The sequence below is a fragment of the Poecilia reticulata genome, chromosome 18 (genome assembly GCF_904066995.2).
Source record: "Poecilia reticulata chromosome 18, P_reticulata-male-v2, whole genome shotgun sequence".
Lineage (NCBI taxonomy): Eukaryota > Metazoa > Chordata > Actinopteri > Cyprinodontiformes > Poeciliidae > Poecilia > Poecilia reticulata.
Genome location: NC_088847.1, coordinates 11007935 through 11025559, shown reverse-complemented (window position 1 = coordinate 11025559; position 17625 = coordinate 11007935). Strand labels below are relative to the sequence as shown.

General features: G+C 42.0%; 2 protein-coding genes across 2 annotated transcripts; one reads left to right on the top strand and one right to left on the bottom strand.

Moving 5' to 3' along the window:
* Nucleotides 1–276: 276 nt before the first annotated feature.
* Nucleotides 277–5020, top strand: nelfa (negative elongation factor complex member A). Its single transcript, XM_008427970.3, has 11 exons — nt 277–601; nt 2053–2224; nt 2335–2496; nt 2612–2701; nt 2798–2925; nt 3448–3517; nt 3613–3701; nt 3793–3901; nt 4002–4330; nt 4418–4517; nt 4701–5020. Exons 1-11 carry the CDS (start codon nt 392–394, stop codon nt 4883–4885), a joined length of 1644 nt encoding a protein of 547 aa, XP_008426192.1. The 5' UTR covers nt 277–391; the 3' UTR covers nt 4886–5020.
* A 3193-nt stretch (nt 5021–8213) lies between these two features.
* faah2b (fatty acid amide hydrolase 2b) lies at nt 8214–17003 on the bottom strand. The gene is made up of 11 exons (XM_008427969.2): nt 16700–17003; nt 15979–16061; nt 14715–14851; nt 14410–14619; nt 14191–14310; nt 13413–13548; nt 11978–12095; nt 11748–11867; nt 10224–10335; nt 9939–10127; nt 8214–8540 (listed from the first exon to the last, which is right to left on the bottom strand). The coding sequence occupies exons 1-11, from the start codon at nt 16880–16882 to the stop codon at nt 8365–8367; spliced, it is 1584 nt and encodes a 527-aa protein (XP_008426191.2). The 5' UTR covers nt 16883–17003; the 3' UTR covers nt 8214–8364.
* Between the last annotated feature and the right edge of the window lie 622 nt (nt 17004–17625).

The window sequence follows — 17625 nt, the reverse complement described above, 5'->3', positions numbered from 1 at the left end:
CCTTCCCTCATTTAACAAATACACATCAGGTGACATGTTTATTTTCAATAAGCATTCAAGTTTATACCGTTTGGAGTTTTAAAATATGCATAAAAATGAAGAAATGGTCCAAACTAAAACTTGCCTGCACGCAGTGTACAGTATACTTTTGTATTTCGCCTCCCTTTGTCGAACCACCAAGTTGTGCAAATGTAGAATTCAAAACGCCAATTAAAACTGACTTTTTAAAACGCAAAGAAAAAGACAGCAGGGATAAACTCCTGCTTTCCTGTCTACTTTTCATAGTTTTGTTTATATACGTCGCCCAGAATGAAGTGGGCGGGGTCCTGACTGCTGTTTTTCTTAGGTAGCCTGTTAAAATGCCCGAACTCAAAACACTTCTTTTTCCAAGATGGCGTCGATGAAGGACAGCGACACCGGCCTGTGGCTTCACAACAAACTAGGATCCACGGACGAGCTGTGGACGCCTCCGAGCATCGCCTCCCTTCTCACCGTGTCAGTAATCGACAATATACGGTTATGTTTTTCGAGCCTGTCGCCGCCGGTGAAGCTCAAACTGCTGCTCGGGATGCTGCATCTTCCCAGGCGGACCGTTGACGAGGTGGGTCGCGGAGCTTCAGTTAACTTACTCTCGACAGCGTAGAAGTGAGGGGCGCAGGTAAAAACCCGTTTATATCCAGGAGAGGAGCTCCGTTCGCAGATGGCTGAACCCAAATCACAACGCGGCGGAGAAGCTGGCTTTCTAATTGAAAGCTAAAGCTAAAACTGTTGTCGTTAACCGCTAACAGGTCGAGCTAACTTTCGAAGCAGCAGACTTGATTCTTTATGCAAATCACCGAGGCGTTTCTACCGCCGTTTACGTGTAATATTAAAACAACGCGAACGGCAGGCTGCTCCGTGACTAAATTAGCTACGCAGAAAGTCTGGGTTTCTCCGCAGAAACTCTGCAGCTTACGCGAGCAACATTAGCCTGGCGGCTTCCTGCAGACATTGTGGTGGATGAGGGGGCAGACGCAGGATCTGGCTGCGCTGGAGGGCGGTACCAAATCCCGGCCCGACATATCAGCTTTCAGCTGCGCAGAATGCAGGTTTAGGTCATCTTGTTAAGACACTCAGAAGCCCCGAACCAGAACCTGCTTTTATATTGGTTCTTTATGCCTCATTTGTCTAGATGCTAACTCTAGTTGGGTCTACAGTTTAAGACGAGCAAGAAACGATGCTAAAGGTCACAAAGTTAAAAGTAATCACTAAAATTAGTATTGCTAAGTATCACAATATCTTTGAAAAATGAATAACTAAATCAATTTTAAAAAGGAAATAATTTTATCAATAAGTTAAATAAATGAATACCAATATTAATTGTTTAAATGAAATTAAGTTAAGTAGATCATGGTATTGATGACAATAAATGACGACAAGAATTCACATTATTTTGGCTAAACTAGGATTGTTTGTAGGATTTCATATTTTAATCGGCTTGCAATTTGGAAATCATTTTGTTTATGTTAGAACATTTAATGTTTTAAACTGCTAAAAAAAAATTTATTGATTCAAATATCTTTGTGACAACCTACTGATTGCAATTAAAATCTATATGTTGCCAAAATAAATGTACAACAATGTCTCGTTCCTCAAGCTTAAGAGTTTTTATGTCTCGAAGCAAATATTGATTGTGTTCTTGACCAATATTTCCCAGCTCTGTAACAGAGCAGTATTACTTGTCAAAAAGAAAAAATCAGTGGACTACACACCAAAAACCATCATCTTTGATAGCGACCTCCATGTTTGCTTGTTCTTTGTCATCTTCTAAACTTTACTTTCTGCGCACCAGGACAAGTAGACCAGCATATTCAATCAACATGAAATTAAAATGCTGACAAAGTTGCCATCAGTAGTGACTTATTATTATAGTTTGAATGCAGCAGCTGTATAGTTTCTGCTGAATCGATCAATATCCACACAGCTCTCATCAAATTCATTCTAAATTAATTTGAGTTGAGCCCCAGCTGCGGTAAACGGTCAGCGTCTGACCGCTCCCTCCTGTCCCGGCAGATGAAGGAGGCTCTGTCTGAGATAATCCAGCTGGCCACGGTGGATTCAGAGCCCTGGGTGCTGATGGTGGCCGATATCCTCAAGTCCTTCCCGGAGACCGGATCTCTCAACCTGGACTTGGAGGAGCAGAATCCGAATGTGCAGGACATTCTCGGTGAACTCAGGGAGAAAGGTTCGGGAACCGTTTGCTTTTGTTTGACCCAAGCTGTTTTAACCAAATGAATGAAGCCGTTTGCTCCTGTCAGTAGTCACAAACACACACACCTCTCTCTCTCTCTTCAGTGGGCGAGTGCGAGGCGTCCGCCATGCTCCCTCTGGAGTGCCAGTACCTGAACAAGAACGCGCTGACCACTCTAGTAGGACCACTCACTCCCCCGGTCAAACATTTCCAGCTCAAGAGGAAGCCAAAGAGTGCGACGCTGAGGGCAGAACTGCTACAGAAATGTACGTCGACCAGGATTTCCCCAAGATCTGACTAGAAATAAAATCTTTGGCTCATTGTGAAAACGTCTGTAGCAGCGACATGGCAACGTCTTGACGAGTTCAGTTTCTCTTGCAGCGACAGAAACGGCGCAGCAGCTGAAGAAGACAGCCGGAGTGCCTTTTCACGCCAAAGGGAGAGGACTGGTCAAAAAGATTGATACGACAAGTGAGTCATGAAATCACCAACTTCAGTTCAATTCAGCCTTTTCAAAATGTTTTGTTTGTTACTTTAGTTACTAAAGCCTTTCTGTTTGCGTCGCAGCTCCTCTCAAAGGAATTCCCAAGGCCCCGTTTCGCAGCCCCACTGCTCCCAGTTTATTCAGCCCTCCCAGTAACCGCACGCCCATCGCCCCCCCACGGACTCCTCTACGGAAGGAGAGAGGGGTCAAGGTTGGTAACTCATGACGACGCAGAGCTGCAAAAGACTTATTCACACGCCGTCGGGTTCCTCCAGTTTTTGCTTTTTTTGTCACCAGAAGCACTTTATAGTAAACTTGTCGCAATAATTAATCAATTAATGATGGATAAAACATGAACTTGATCTGATGAAAAATATTTTTTGAAGGACAATTTAGTTTACAGAAAATACTTTTCTTTGCATGTATTGTTTTGGTTGTTTTATTTTGGATATTTAAAATAAAGTTAAGTTTTTGAGAGGGCAAACTTGCAGTGTTAAGCCATTATATTAGTTGAAAATGGTCTCAAATGACAGTATTATCATTTATTGCAGTAATTACTGAGACAATTTATCACTTAGTTAAATTTATTGTGGCAGTTCTGCTTCATAGAAGTTATCATTCAAGCAGTTTAGATATTTAAAGGCAAACACTTTTTCTCGGCACCAGATGTTGATTCTGGTGTAAAATATGACTGCGTTTAAAAAAAAAAAATTAAAAAGTTGTCTTTTTTTAGCTTTTAGATATTTCAGAGTTGGACATGGTTGGAGCTGGACGAGAGGCGAAGAGGAGAAGAAAGACTTTGGGTGAGCATCTTCTCTTGTTTCCCCTCCTATATTAGTTGCAGGCTGTAAATTTCTTCACGTGTTGATGGCTGGACGATGTGTTTTCCTGACTACAGAGCCAGAAGCCGGAGAAAAAGCAGCCAAAGAAGAGTCAGTGGTGGAGAACACCACACCAGATTACGCTGCTGGCCTCGTCTCTGCTCAGGTATTCCACACACGGATCTGGTTTCCACCGTCTTTGTCAGCTTTCACTTCTCTAGAATGTCCGTTTCAAAATCTTTTGTTCTGGTTTTCAGAAACTTGGGGCGCTAAACGAGAATCCCCTGCCCTCTACCAGCTACCTGCCGGCCACGCCCAGCATGGTTCCCTCCTCCTCTTACATTCCCAGCTCCGAGGCGCAGCCAGGTTGGTGAAGCGGCCCGGCTCTCTCTCTCTCTCTCTCTCTCTCCCTATGTCGCCAACTCCTGGAGTGATTTGTAACGAAAACGTTTTCCAATCTCCACAGCCAACGCCGGTGGTTCTGGACGGGACACGCTGCAGGCAGCCCGCCAGCCAGAGGAGTCCACCACAGCAGCGGCCGGCGCCGGCTCCACCTTACCCAACCAGTACAAGCAGCGGACGCCCATGTACAACGCCGGCTCCACGGCGAACCCCGCCACGCCCACGTCCCCCAGCACGCCCACCTCCACGCCGGCCAACAACGGGCCGCCTGCGGCCGCAACCGCAAGCCAGCCGGAGACGCCCACCCAGCCCCCCACCACCCCTCAGACCCCTACGCCGACACCAGCACCTACGCCAGCACAACCCCAACCCAAAAAGAACCTCTCACTCACGGTATGGAGGGGGGGGACCCTGGGAGGTTTAGAGTCAGAATGATTTAGGAAGACGTGTTGCTGAATCTCTGCTGTTTCCGCTCCTCAGAGAGACCAGATGTACGCTGCTCAGGAGATGTTCAAGACCGCAAACAAGGTCACCAGGCCAGAGAAGGCTCTCATTCTGGGGTTCATGGCTGGATCCAGAGGTAAGCGAAGACCAGCTCCACCTGTCTTTTTAAGACCATTTGCATCAAATATTGCTGAGACCTTTGAAGATGAGCCTTAGCGCCATAACTGCATCAGCCTTGAATCATAATGTCGTTCCTGAGCTCTTGTACTTCCTGTTCGGGGCTGAATGTGACCCGCTTTCTGTCTGGATGCCCATACAGAGAACCCGTGCCCGGAGCAGGGGGACATCATCCAGATCAAGCTGAGCGAGCACACGGAGGTTCTGCCCAAAGCCGACGGCACCGGCAGCACGACCATGCTGGTCGACACGGTCTTCGAAATGAACTATTCGACAGGACAGTGGACCCGCCTCAAGAAATACAAACCCATCACCAACACTTCCTGAAGGGACTCAAAAACCCCACGCCCCAAATTTCACTCACACACACACAAAACCAACACATTTATGTACACAAACATTTGGGCCAAATCAAGCTCGAACAGGTTGTCAAGGAGAGAAAGAATCCTCCCTTTTACCAAAATGGAGACCTTCCTTTTTCCTTCCCTCTTTTATTGTTTGTTTTTAAGTCCGCTCCAGTTGTTGAACGATGCCGGTTCAGGATGGGCGACATTACGGCTGGCATCTTTGAGTGCCGAGGCAAAAGCTGTCTGTATTCTGTATAAAAAAAAAATAATTTTCAGCTTCGGCCCTTCAAGATTGAATGTTTTTCACTAAACAGATGTTGTTCTCATTGCAGGCGACGCAAAAAAGAAAAAAAAAACTTCAGGAGGGTGATGCCTCTCAATACTGTCAAGTTGTGTTAGGAGCCTTCTGGTTGGTGTTAATTATTTTTCAGCCTTTTTCAAAGGAAGGGAAGAAAATAAAGATACAACAGACTCCACGTTGAGAGCATCTTTCATCATTACTTATCCTTCAATTCAGTCCAAGTTGTCAAAATATATATATTTTTTTTTATTTTTTTTGATCTGGTTCTAACCTGAATCACGTCAGCGGCTCTCCGCAGTGTTGAAACGTAAACTGACATTTCATGGTTTTAAGGTTTTTTGTTTTTGTTTTGTTTTTTACACATAATGTGACATCTATCCTGTACAAGTCAACTAGAAAACGAGTGAAATAAAATAGCCTTCAATTCATTGGTTGCTTTAATAGGTGCAATTGAAGTGCCTGCTTGAGTTCATACGCAATGAACCATTAATACAGTTCAGCTGACCCACTGGTGATTTGCACCATGAAGAAAAACCGTAGTGGTGGCACCATATGGTGCCATTTTGGAAGTAATTTTAACTTCCTTAAGTGACTGAAGTTAAAATTACTTCCAAAACCTTCAGATTTGATTTTGATTTAGTGTTCTTTGGATTATCCAGATCAATGTTTGATGCTGAAACTGATTTAAAAGGTGCTTTAAGAAATTACTAGAGTAGAAAATGTATGCAGCCAGCCTCTTAAATACACTGCTCAAAAAAATAAAGGGAACACTTAAACAACACAATATAACTCCAAGTAAATCAAACTTCTGTGAAATCAAACTGTCCACTTAGGAAGCAACACTGATTGACAACGGGGACCCTCGTCAGGTCAATCAGTGTTGCTTCCTAAGTGGACAGTTTGATTTCACAGAAGTTTGATTTACTTGGAGTTATATTGTGTTGGTTAAGTGTTCCCTTTATTTTTTTTGAGCAGTATATTTTTCCTTCTCCCTGAATTTTTTTATTTTTTGGTTGAACTGTACTGTATTCATGTCACATTAAAGGTGGAACAAGTTTTAAATAATTCATCACGGTCTCGTTTCTTTTGCACCACGAACCTTGACGCTTTAACAGAGGAGTGTCGACCTTTAAGAGACGCTTCCTTATGAAGCAGCTACACATAAATGTCATTTTTTTCTGGATCTGGGGAAACTGAGAAGTTGAAGCATCCTGCCGTTTTATTTACAAGCGATCAGACGGATCGAGTTAAATGAAGGAGCGAAACCAAAAAGCAAAACTTTTGTTTACCGATCTTTTCCAGGTCTGATTCATAGTTTCGAATTGTGATCGAAAGAACAAGAGCTCTTTTAAAGCAGTCGGCTGTGGTGGTTCAGGAAGAAAAGGATGGATTTATATTAAATCTAAAGTCACACAACTCCAGTCACGGAAACCACCAACTGTTTGTAGTTGAGCTTTATTTAGATTTATATATAAATTAGTGGAAGATTTATTAACACAGCGGTGGTGAAAAGCAAAGTCTGCACAGTGCTACAGCTTAACACTCCAACAGCGTTTCCACTCACCTAGAACTTGGTCTGAAAAGGGAAATTGTGCCTCAAAAGTTGCTACAATACCTGAACAGGCTTCACTGTTAAAACATGATTTGGTCTGAGGTCGTGTGACGATGTCGATGCTTGAACTGGTTGCAGTCGGCCACAGCTTCCTTCTCACTCTAAAGGCTCAGAGTGCAAACAATTTGTTGCTTTTAGGAGTTAAATATCAGAAATCTGGTTTTAATTACAGTTTAGTGACTGTAAACTACAGTCAGGACCATATTAAGGCTCATTGTTACAATGGAATTGTAACAATGTTACAGTAGGAAGTTTATGGGCACTCATTATGAACATTAATATAATTAATGTTTTTGTTTGTCAGGGCGATTGAAAAACAAAAGACCTGCAAAAAGAATTGTTTTAATTTACTGTGGCTTTTCTAAAATCCAGATAAGAACAAAATTCTCCATACAGGCTCAAAAATATACAAAAAAACAACTTTTCATCAGTAGATGGTTTTTAAAAAATAAAATAAAATTGGGAATTCAATCATAAAAAAAACTTCTGGAGTTATTTAAACCTTATTGAATATTTTATCATCTATGCTAAAAAGCTGGATCAGTACCAGGAAAGCAACCAGTTAAAATGAGCAAACATCAATTTTTGGATCAAATATCCCAGCAGAATTATGACAGGAGCTTGTTGATGCTACAGAAAGCATATCGTTTCCCTCAATGAAAGATTAGTATGCACATCTGCCAACATATTTGAGCCTGTATGTTCAATTTTGTAAATTAGAGGAAATTCCACAATCAAGTCAAACTTGTGGAAGTATGTTTTGTTTTTAAAACTTCGTTCAGCCAGTAGAAAACAAACCCAACACTGACACAGGTTGGTGTCAACCCAAACCTGACACTTGGTGATCTGAGGACGTTTCATCCCTGTGTTGTAAACGTCAGCATGAAGTGGTACCTTGAATATTCATGATAATAATCACTCAGTTTTGCATGGGGAATAAGAATAAGCAGCAGATTTAAAGTATTTCAGTCAAACCTTCTTATAAAACCTGCAAAGAGAGAAAAATCCTCTAGTTTTAATTCACTAAAACGAGAAACTTTCTCATCTGATGAAGATTGTGCTATTATTATTTCTCTGCTTTCTGCTTGTTTTTTTTTGTTTTTTTTTTCATGTCAATACTTAACAATTAGCCTCACCTTCACCAACATACATCAACATCTGCATTTCATTCCTCTGGTTCGTTAGACCCTCCAGTTTAATCTCTATAATGCACTTTGGTCAATGATGAAGTTACTGTTTTGATAGAATTGAATTTTATGTCTAAGCTGTTTAGAACCTAGAATGAGGATTTCGTAGCATCAACCGTACAACCTGCTCTTATAAAATCAAGCCAAAAAACTGGTCCCCCATGAAAATGTGAATGATGCGACACGCCCGAGATAAAAAACATCAAACTGAAACGAGTTTTTCCTTGTTAGTACCAGACTTGCTCGTCTAGCACACAGGCTGCGTGCGGTCGGTCGCGTGCTGCAGCGGTGCGACGAGGCAGAACGAGGAGACGGCAGCTGTCTCATCAACGCACCGTCAGTCCGTCAGCAGAGGGGCTTCACTTCGCTCCGGGGTCCCTCCATCCTCCGAAGGTCTTCTCCAGGTAGAGGGCCACAGCCAGGGTCAGGTGGTCCTGCAGCTTTCCGGCCACGACCTGCACGCCCAGAGGAAGGCCCTCCTCACCAACCCCCAGAGGACACTGGGTAACCGGCAGCCCCAGGATGTTCAGGATACCTGGAGATGGACAGTCGGATGTAATGATTAATGGGTTACGTGTTTGAAATGGAAAAAAAAAAAAGTGGCCAAATCCTTACAGAGTTTTGCTGATGATATTAACAGCTTTGATCTTAACATGCAAAGCATTCTGCAACATTTACCTATCAGGAAGTGACCTGCAGCTGTAAACTGTGACTTTATTGTCTTTGTGTAGAAAGGAGTGGCCGATGTTTATAGGAAGATCTGGATCTGATTGGCTGCTAATTACTACTGAGCATTGTGCAAGTGTTCAATAGTTTGCACCAGAACTCAATTCTTAGAATTCAGTAAGAAGTTCTTAGATGCAGGTTGTTGTTTTTTTATGAGAAGTGGAATGGTGTTAAAAAAATTCACATGAGGAGCACAAAAATAAGTGATTTTCTTACAGAATCTTTTGTAAAAACAGCATCAAAGTAGGAATACAGAAATTTCTAAAATTCATGTTTTTCAAGCAAATTTGAAAATTATAATGCATTTGATCCAATTGTACCATTTAATCACACGACTCATCCATTTTGTTTTTGATAAAATGAGTTACAACTCTGAGACTCCACTATTGTGAATTCCTGTCACAATAAGCAATTAGTTGCATGTTAAATTAACATGAGCTCGATTGTTTCCATTCACATAGTACTTCTTGAAGGGCAATTTTGTATACAGACATAATCCATTTTGTTTATGCTTTTGTTTGTAAGTGGGGGGCTTTTTCTGTTTTATTTACTGTCTTTGGTTGTCATGAACTATTTTGGATATTTCAAAAATATTCCAGTTACAGTATTAAGTACTCTCTAAAAAAATAAAAAATTAACTGGTTGCATTATTATGGCATTATCAATGCATTACTTGAAAATGGAATCAAAATAACAAGATTACCATTTATCGCAATAATTACTGGAACAATCCGGCAAAATTTGTTATTGTGACGAACCTAATTCCACAAATGTGTTAAATGACCCAATGATAACATTAATGTATCTCCTGCTAAGCAATGCAGGGGCTCAGTCTGCACTGATGAAGATTCTCTCATCATTTCTTTCTAAATTAAACTTCTGAGCTCCTCACTGTCATTTGATCCTTAAAAACAAGAAGAATAAAGCATCAGAGCAACAGTAATGTGTCTTATCCTGACCGGCTGAACACTGAACTTTACACCCTTAATCCCGACACACACACTCAATACACAGCAGTTGTACATTGAGCCTGACACATACTTTAAAAAGACAACAAGACTTGATGTTCCACACTTCATTTCCTCAAATCTAGACCCCAGGTGACGTGTTTTCAGATAACACAGAGACAGCAGCGTTAGCTTTATTTGCTGCAACCAAATCTTAAATCGGAACTGGTCGATTCTGAGGGATCGATTCGATCACTGACCCGTGTAGGCGAAGTCAAAGGGTCTGAAGAGCGGGTGGTGGTGCTTGGGTGCCACTCGAGGGTGAGGCGGGTAAAGCAACACCCCGTCGGTGCCCAGCAGCTCTTCCATCTTCTTCTGCAGCGCCTCCTTCTGCTGGATGATGAAAGGCGACGCCTTGGACAGGCGGGTCTTCTCAAAGAGGGCCAGCACTAAAACCCAATTGCACAACGCACACATTTATCATGAACCACAATAACAGCGATGTAAATGAGTGCCAGGGCTTTTTTTATCTGTCCTCTTCTTACAGATAGCAGGCATGGTGTGCTCGGATTTTCCCACCATCCGTTTCAGCAGCTCCCAGAACGCCCACGCCGGTCGACCCGGCTCCCCCATCAGCTCCGCGAAGGCCACAGGAGGCTGGAGGAGGAGGAAAACATTTGCTCCTGTTTTTAAAATCATAGCGGAGATTTGTTTTTATATTTCCTTAGCTCTGGAGTTCTACAAAACCCTCAATCCCTCAAAATCCCATGCAGAATTTGATGTTCTTAAAACACACACTTTAAACTCACAAAGGGAATCAATAAGATGCTGCTTTATGTGCTGCAAACAGTGAAGTTGTAAGTGAGTTATGGTATGGACTTAATAACTTATCAGATTATCAGATGGACTGTGAACTCCACATCGTAAATCCGTTCGGACAGTGAAGACTCAACTCTGTTTGGTTGCATTAAATAAGCCAAATTGAAATGGCAGCGTGAGATTCTGTTCAAGAGGCGATTGGTGTAGGACGGTGGGTCGACATCGCGGCGATGTTGAAATGAGTCCAGGTTCAGTTGTGGTATGCAGTCTGCCGGCAGCTAAACAGATTAGCTGCATTTCTGGGCTGCAGACTACAATAAGTGCTGTGGCTAAATCTCTCAGAGCTTTCTTACGCTCTGAAACATAAACCTTCGTATGATGTTTGTGACAAATTCATACCAAAACATCCCCATGGTGAACTCAGTTCTGAAGTTAAAGACAGTTTTAGGGGAACAGGGATGCTACTTGTTGTTCATCTCCGCATCCAATCCTTTGCATTTACAAACATGGATGAAAAAAGTTGGAAAATACATTTTCATATTCTATTTCCTTTTTCTATCTCTCTCTCTTAAAACTCTACTGTCGCTGAAAGTTTCTCTAAATTTACATAAAAACTTTTTTCTTCTCTCCATCCACAAAGTATTTATGTGTCCTTCTGTTTATTTCGCTTTCATACTGACAAGTTCAATCTATATCTATAGATTAGTTTAAATAAGCCAAACATTTCTATGACTCAGAGTTGCTCTTGACTGTAACCATGAACAGCTGGAGGATTGATCCGGCTCACAGCGCGGTGCAGAACGCTCTGCGGCTGGACAAAAACACTTTTCTCATCTCGCTCATCAGTGCAGCAGCTACATTATTGTTTCCTAATCTTATTGATTCACTAACTCAGAAACCAGTTCAGGAAAAGGTACGCTTGTGTTAAGCTGGACAAAAGAACTTGAACGAGGATCTCAAAACCTAAAAGTCAGATTAAAAAAAGAAGTAATTGTCTTTATAACTATCAAAACAAGCACTAAAGGATGTAATTGGTCATTTTTCTGGTTACTGTAAAAATCACCACCATTTCTCCTTTAAATTCAGTGTTTAGTGAAGCTTAAAAAGCAATTAAATCCTATAAAACCATTTTACAAGCTTGTTTTAAAGAGTCCCACTTAGCAGTAAAATTTTAAAGTGATTTCCATGCAATCGGAGCAGCTGCGAGTGCCAGTTTATTTTAGCACGCTCGCTCCATCAGACGTTCGTACCTTTCCTTCTTCATCAGGCAGACCCATGTATGCGTCCCAGATCTGGAAGCTGTAGCGCAGCTCAGGAAAGCACACCTCCTGCACTTTGACCCCGAGGTCAGCCTCCAGACGCTTCACCACCTGCAGGACGTCACATCTAGAAATCAGAGAGAAACTTCCCCGGCTTTTGGTGTGTGTGTGTGTGCTGCTTATCTGTAGGTGTTTCATTTATTTATTTTTTTTGCACAGACCTTCTCCTGAGCGTCCAGCAGCTCGTTGCTAACGGGGTACGAGTAGAGGGAGCCGCCGTCGTGAGGGATGGAGAAGAACCGCAGCTTCTTCAGGTCCACAGCTGCGTTTAAGGACAGCCTGATTGGACACATGCAAGCTGATTAGAGCGCTGATAAAGACAAAAGAAAAGAAAATCACTGATTGAGTAACACCTCAAGGCTCTGGGAGCGTCTGCTTGTTAGCTCAGGAGCTAAACTAAGCTGAGCTGAGTCGCTGTAAAAAGAGTCACTCTCGCTCTTTTATATGGGAAAGAATACAGTGCATTGTCAGTAGTTCATAGAATAATAGAACAATGTTCATTTTAACTCAAACATAAACCTGTAAAAAGTACAATCAGAGAACCTGATTATTTTAAGTCAGTGGTTCTTAACCTGGGTTCGGTCGAACCCCAGGGGTTCGGTGAGTCGGTCTCAGGGGTTCGGCGGAGCCTCTGCCGCGGAGGTAAAGACACACTTTGTAAAGTCGTGATGACTAAAATGAAGCAATGCAGCAAGTGATGCTTTGCCATCACTTGCTGCAGAGGATCACGTTACATTCCTTAGCTAATCAGTGCTGCGGAGGAGCACTGATTGAAGGAGTTCCACTCAGCATGGATTTGAACTTTTGTCTTTAATTACTTCAGCAAAACTCACTGTTTTTACCAAATTCTATAGTCTAAATCTGCTCCTTAGTCGCATCTTTTCGGGGTTGGTACTGCCTCTAGTGACGTGGGGGTGGTTACACAGCTAATACTAAATCAGAATACCGCAAAGTATTTTGTGTGTGGGGGTTGGGGGGCGGTTGGCATAAGAAGGGTTCGGTGAATGCGCATATGTAACTGGGGGGTTCGGTACCTCAAAAAAGGTTAAGAACCGCTGTTTTAAGTGGTCTCTTAATTTTCCTCCAGAGTTGTATCAAACATTATGCAGTCAAACATTAAGAGCTTTTCTTTTTTCCTCTCCAGCTCCAAGTGCTGCAGGTCTTCCTACCTTATCTAATCAATGGAGGAAAAACAGAAAGATAAAAAACGGCAGTTTACACAACATTTGCAGAGATAATGAACAGAAACATTAAAGGCAGAGGCAGCTGTGTGTGTGTGGGTTTTTTTTTTTTTATAAGGAAAGCTGATACCTGTAATAATTATCCACATGCGTTAGCCTCTGACCGCAGTAATTTGAATACACACACAGTATTAAAATGATATAATTTATACCCTGTGAGGACACATCCCCACACTGTGATTAGGGTCACATCCTGACTCACAATTGAATTTAGCTCAACATAATTCTTCCTATGTGACGTTAGAGAGAGCAGCACATGGAGAAATGTCATCCTAATACTCATTTGTGTTTCACACTAACACACTGGTGAAAAACAGAAAAAGAAGAGTGAAGTGAAATGTTGCTGATGTCTTACTTGTGAGCGTTGGGTCCTGCCATGATCTTGAGCATGGGCAGCAGGTCTTCAGCGTAGCGGCACATGGGCCCAGAGCTCAGGTACTCGTGCTGTGTGCCAGAGGTGGGAGGGTACTGGTTCTCACAGGACACCACACCTAAAACACACCACCAACAACTCTGAGCTCCATCAGAAACACGCACCGTTTCACCTTTTCACCCTAACGATTTCCTGCCTTTGAAGAAGAATCAGAAAAGTTAAGGGTCCAGGATTTACAGTGGCGGTACTTCGAAACGATTGTGCAAACAGCTGAGACTATTTCAGAGAAGGAACTACATGAACTGAGCTGGTAGCTTCAGATCCTGATAACTCTGAGCTTCTTCATTGAAACATTTTTGTAATTAGAATCGTGTCTTTGTTCAGCTAATATTATGACTATATTCTTGTAATTAGAGAACAACTATCGTAGCCGTAATAACTCAATTATACAACTCGTAGAAGGGATGACTGAACAAAAGTCACTTTTTGAAAATATTTTCAATCACTTGTGTTTTTTTTATTTTAGAAAAGAAAGGAAAAAAATCTATTAAAATCTGATTTTTCTTTTAATTATTGCATTACATCCAAAGATAGATGAGTCAACAGACAAAAAGTGGAACAGTTTTTTAGCAAAATGTACTTAAAAACGGCAAACTTTTAAATTCCAGCAGGTTTGAGTCTTTTTACACACAATCATATTTGTAAATCCACATAAAGGGAGGATTTAGGAGTACGAAATGCATCAGGCAGCTTCTTTTACCTGGAGTGGTTTTGTGGCCGAATATGCCGTTGAAGAAACAAGGTATGCGGATGCTGCCGCCGATGTCTGAGCCCACGCCGATGACCGAGCCTGCTGCTCCCAGAATGCTGCCCTCCCCTCCTGAGGACACAAAGACAGAGGACACTCCACATGTGACGAGATCTTTCCTGGAAGCAGAGGAGATGGCGACCTGACCACGAGATGAAACGTTTTAAGGACCTGAGCTCCCTCCCACTATCCTCTCCAGGTCGTACGGGTTGCAACTGATGCCGTACAGGTGGTTGTGGGACTCCAGCCACATGCACAGCTCGCTGGTGTTGGTGACGCCCAGTGGGATGGCGCCGGCTCTCTTCAGCAGCGCCACGGGGGGGGCGTCGACAGAGGCGACGACCCCCCGCCTGGATAACAACCCTGTGGATAAGGGCATGCCTGTCGGAGGGGAAGGGAAAAAAAAAAACACTGGCTGGTTGATCAGAAGTCGCTGCATCATGAATGTGGGTGTGGATGTTAAGCGGAGCATTTACCCTGCAGGGAAAAGGACTCTTTGACGGACAGTGGGACGCCCAGAAGAGGAAGTCTGTCCTCCAGAACGTCTTCTCCGCCCGTCTCCTCCTCTATGAGCTTATCAACCTGGGCCGCCTCCTGGAGGGCAGCCGCAAACCTGAAGGGAAACTAGCTAATGTCCTCATGCGATTCATGTTAAGGTGGTAAGTTTGGCTTTATTGGTTATACATCACATCTTTTGACTGACAAGAATTTTAATGTATTATTATTGAAATTTAGTGGGAGGCCAGTGTAAAAAAAGTGCAAATAGTGTTTGTTTTAAACCAATACAAATCTGAAGAGTGTGGCCTGCATTTGTATCCAGCTCCTTTCTAGTCCAATTCGTGTAAATAATGTCCACCTACAGGCAAAATACACAACACTTGGAACACACCATCCCCATGGTGAAACATGGTGGTGGCAGCATCACACTGTGGTGATGCTTTCCCTCAAAAGGGAGCGAATGAGCTGCTCAGAGTTGATGGAGCTAAATACAGAAAAATCCTACATAGGTTTGCAGATATAATGTGACAAAAATGTTTTAATAAATATGTATGCTCATGTTCTCAATAAATTGCAATAGAATGATGTCAAATAAAAAAATAACTAAACCGACAGCACCAGGGTTTCCTTCAGAGTATTATAAGCCTGGTGGGCGACCAGGCTTTACTTGCGCCCCCACCAGGCTATGCATTGCTTGTTTATTTAAGTCTTTTTTTTTATGTTTGAATTTTTTAAGACTTTATAGTTGGTGTTCAGGTGTTAATCTTCACATGAATTTCAAGTGATGTTTTCAAATTTTCTGTCAATTTTAAACATTTTTTAACTCAAAAACATGAATGACTGCTCTAACACCCAATCACCAGGCTTAGCAAGTTTACTGGAGAAAACCTTGCAGAATCATCAGAAATGTTATTTTTACCATCTTCTCCACTGCTTGTTTCACAAGAGCATTGATAAATATCAGTACATTCAAAAATAATTATTTAGATACGTTTCAAATAGGAATGTTATGAACAGTATTTGTGTTTTTGGTACTGTGAATGCAGTGCCATGCAGTCACAGCCACATAGAAACTGAAAAAAGAAGTAATAAATAGTTTTTATCATCACTTTTTTATCGTTATCACAATAGTACCACAAAATATCACGATAAGACCCCATGCTCATATCGCCCAACCACATTCAGTCTGACATCAGGAGTGCAGATAACAACAAAATGTTCGATAACGTGCTTCTTTCTCACCTGTCTTTCACAACAGCATTCACAAAAGGGTTGACTTCCTGGATCCTGTCAATGTAAGCCTGCACCACCTCCACACTGGATACCTGCAGATACACAACATTTAGACCATTAAAGGGTTTGTGTGAAGACGAGTCAAGGTCACATTAAGAACAGGACATGGATGCAAGTAAAACGTTTTTAATCATATTTTAAACCAGTTCAGTGTTGCAGTTTAAGCTACACATATTTATGTTATAAACATGTAAGAAACCCTCTAACGACTGGGTAATATTCCCTGAGCGTTTTGCTGACCTACAACCAGTATTACCTGGCCTTTGGGTGTAAAAATTACCTGAATGTGTAGTTTACAAACAACAGAAAGCAACGCCTCAATGCTCTCTGTCACTAAAAACAAACTAATCATATTTCTCTTGCACATACTGACTCAACAGAAAAGTTAAATTAAACAGGAGTCTGTTTCTACTGAGCAAACAGCAGCAGAGGTGTGTTGTTATTCAACAGGTGCCGTGGTGTCACTTAAACTACTTCGCCTGTTCAAGTCGCAGCACTGCCGCTTTAATTATAATGAGACGTTACGGCTCTATAACCGTTGAGCTCATTCCTGAGGTAATAAAGAAAGCTAAATATAAGTGAGGTAAAGTTAATGCTAGCTTTACAACATTTCTGTAAAGACAGAGGGATAAATGAACTGGTGTCCGGCCTGGCTAAGTTGAGTGCACACCTCTTTTCTCCGGATCTTCTTAGCGAGCTGCGTCGCTGACAGGAACAGCAGCGGGTTGCTGACGGGCGGCAACTTCCTCGCGGAGGCAGCGGGGCTGGAGAGAAGCTGGAAAATCATGAAGAAGAAGGACGTGACAGCTCTGAAGAGCCACGCCTGAGCCTTTTCCAGGCGGCTCAGAGCCATGTTTCCACAGCGAGTTGGAGGACGGAAGGTCAACGGCTGTTCGACCGAGGTGAGCGGCTCCTGATGTAGAGTACCTGTTCCTGCTGGTCAAGATGGCGCAGCTTAGAGAGGTTGGAGGAACCAACCGGATGTAGGGTGGAAGATTTCAAAATAAGATCAAAATGAGTCGTTTTCGCTACTCTAAATTGGTTAAACCAGTATATATATATTTTGTTTTGCATAAAAATGTTTATAGTTATGAGTTGAACATTTCTGGCTTTAATCAACAGACATGTTAATTCAAAGGGGGGAAAATTACTGTAAGTGAAGGAGAGTTGTAAAATGCCGTAAAAAAAGTTGGTTTCAGTCGACGAATTAAGACGATCATACTTTGAAAATTCATTACGGAAAATGTGTAGCATGCGAGTGGTTTTCCTTATCTGAACCTCATTCACAAACATCAAATGTAAAAGTTGAATTGAAAACGCTTTTGCTTTGTGTTATTTGATATTTCAATTTAATACAGCTGCATGTTGTTGTATTAGATTTTCTTTAATAAATAATTACATCTCTTTTTTTAATATCAGACAATAAAAGCCTAGCTTGATTAAAATTGTGTTTTGTTTTCATCAAAAGCACAGTAGTGGCAATAAAACAATATAACCATATAAATAGTCACTACTGAAAAACAGCAAAACTCTTAGCATATTCATTAAACAGCAAAGTCATTATTTTCTTTCCGACAAGGCTTGTATTTATTGACT

Excerpts from the sequence above, each read along its gene's own strand:
- nelfa (XM_008427970.3), top strand. The coding sequence starts at position 392 with ATGGCGTCGATGAAGGACAGCGACACCGGCCTGTGGCTTCACAACAAA. Across the intron at positions 2,497-2,611 it reads GGCAGAACTGCTACAGAAAT|CGACAGAAACGGCGCAGCAG; the intron begins GTACGTCGACCA and ends TTTCTCTTGCAG. Across the intron at positions 3,518-3,612 it reads GAGGAGAAGAAAGACTTTGG|AGCCAGAAGCCGGAGAAAAA; the intron begins GTGAGCATCTTC and ends TCCTGACTACAG.
- faah2b (XM_008427969.2), bottom strand. The coding sequence starts at position 16,882 with ATGGCTCTGAGCCGCCTGGAAAAGGCTCAGGCGTGGCTCTTCAGAGCT. Across the intron at positions 14,620-14,714 it reads AGAGTCCTTTTCCCTGCAGG|GCATGCCCTTATCCACAGGG; the intron begins GTAAATGCTCCG and ends CCCCTCCGACAG. Across the intron at positions 11,868-11,977 it reads TGCTGGACGCTCAGGAGAAG|GTGGTGAAGCGTCTGGAGGC; the intron begins GTCTGTGCAAAA and ends GACGTCCTGCAG.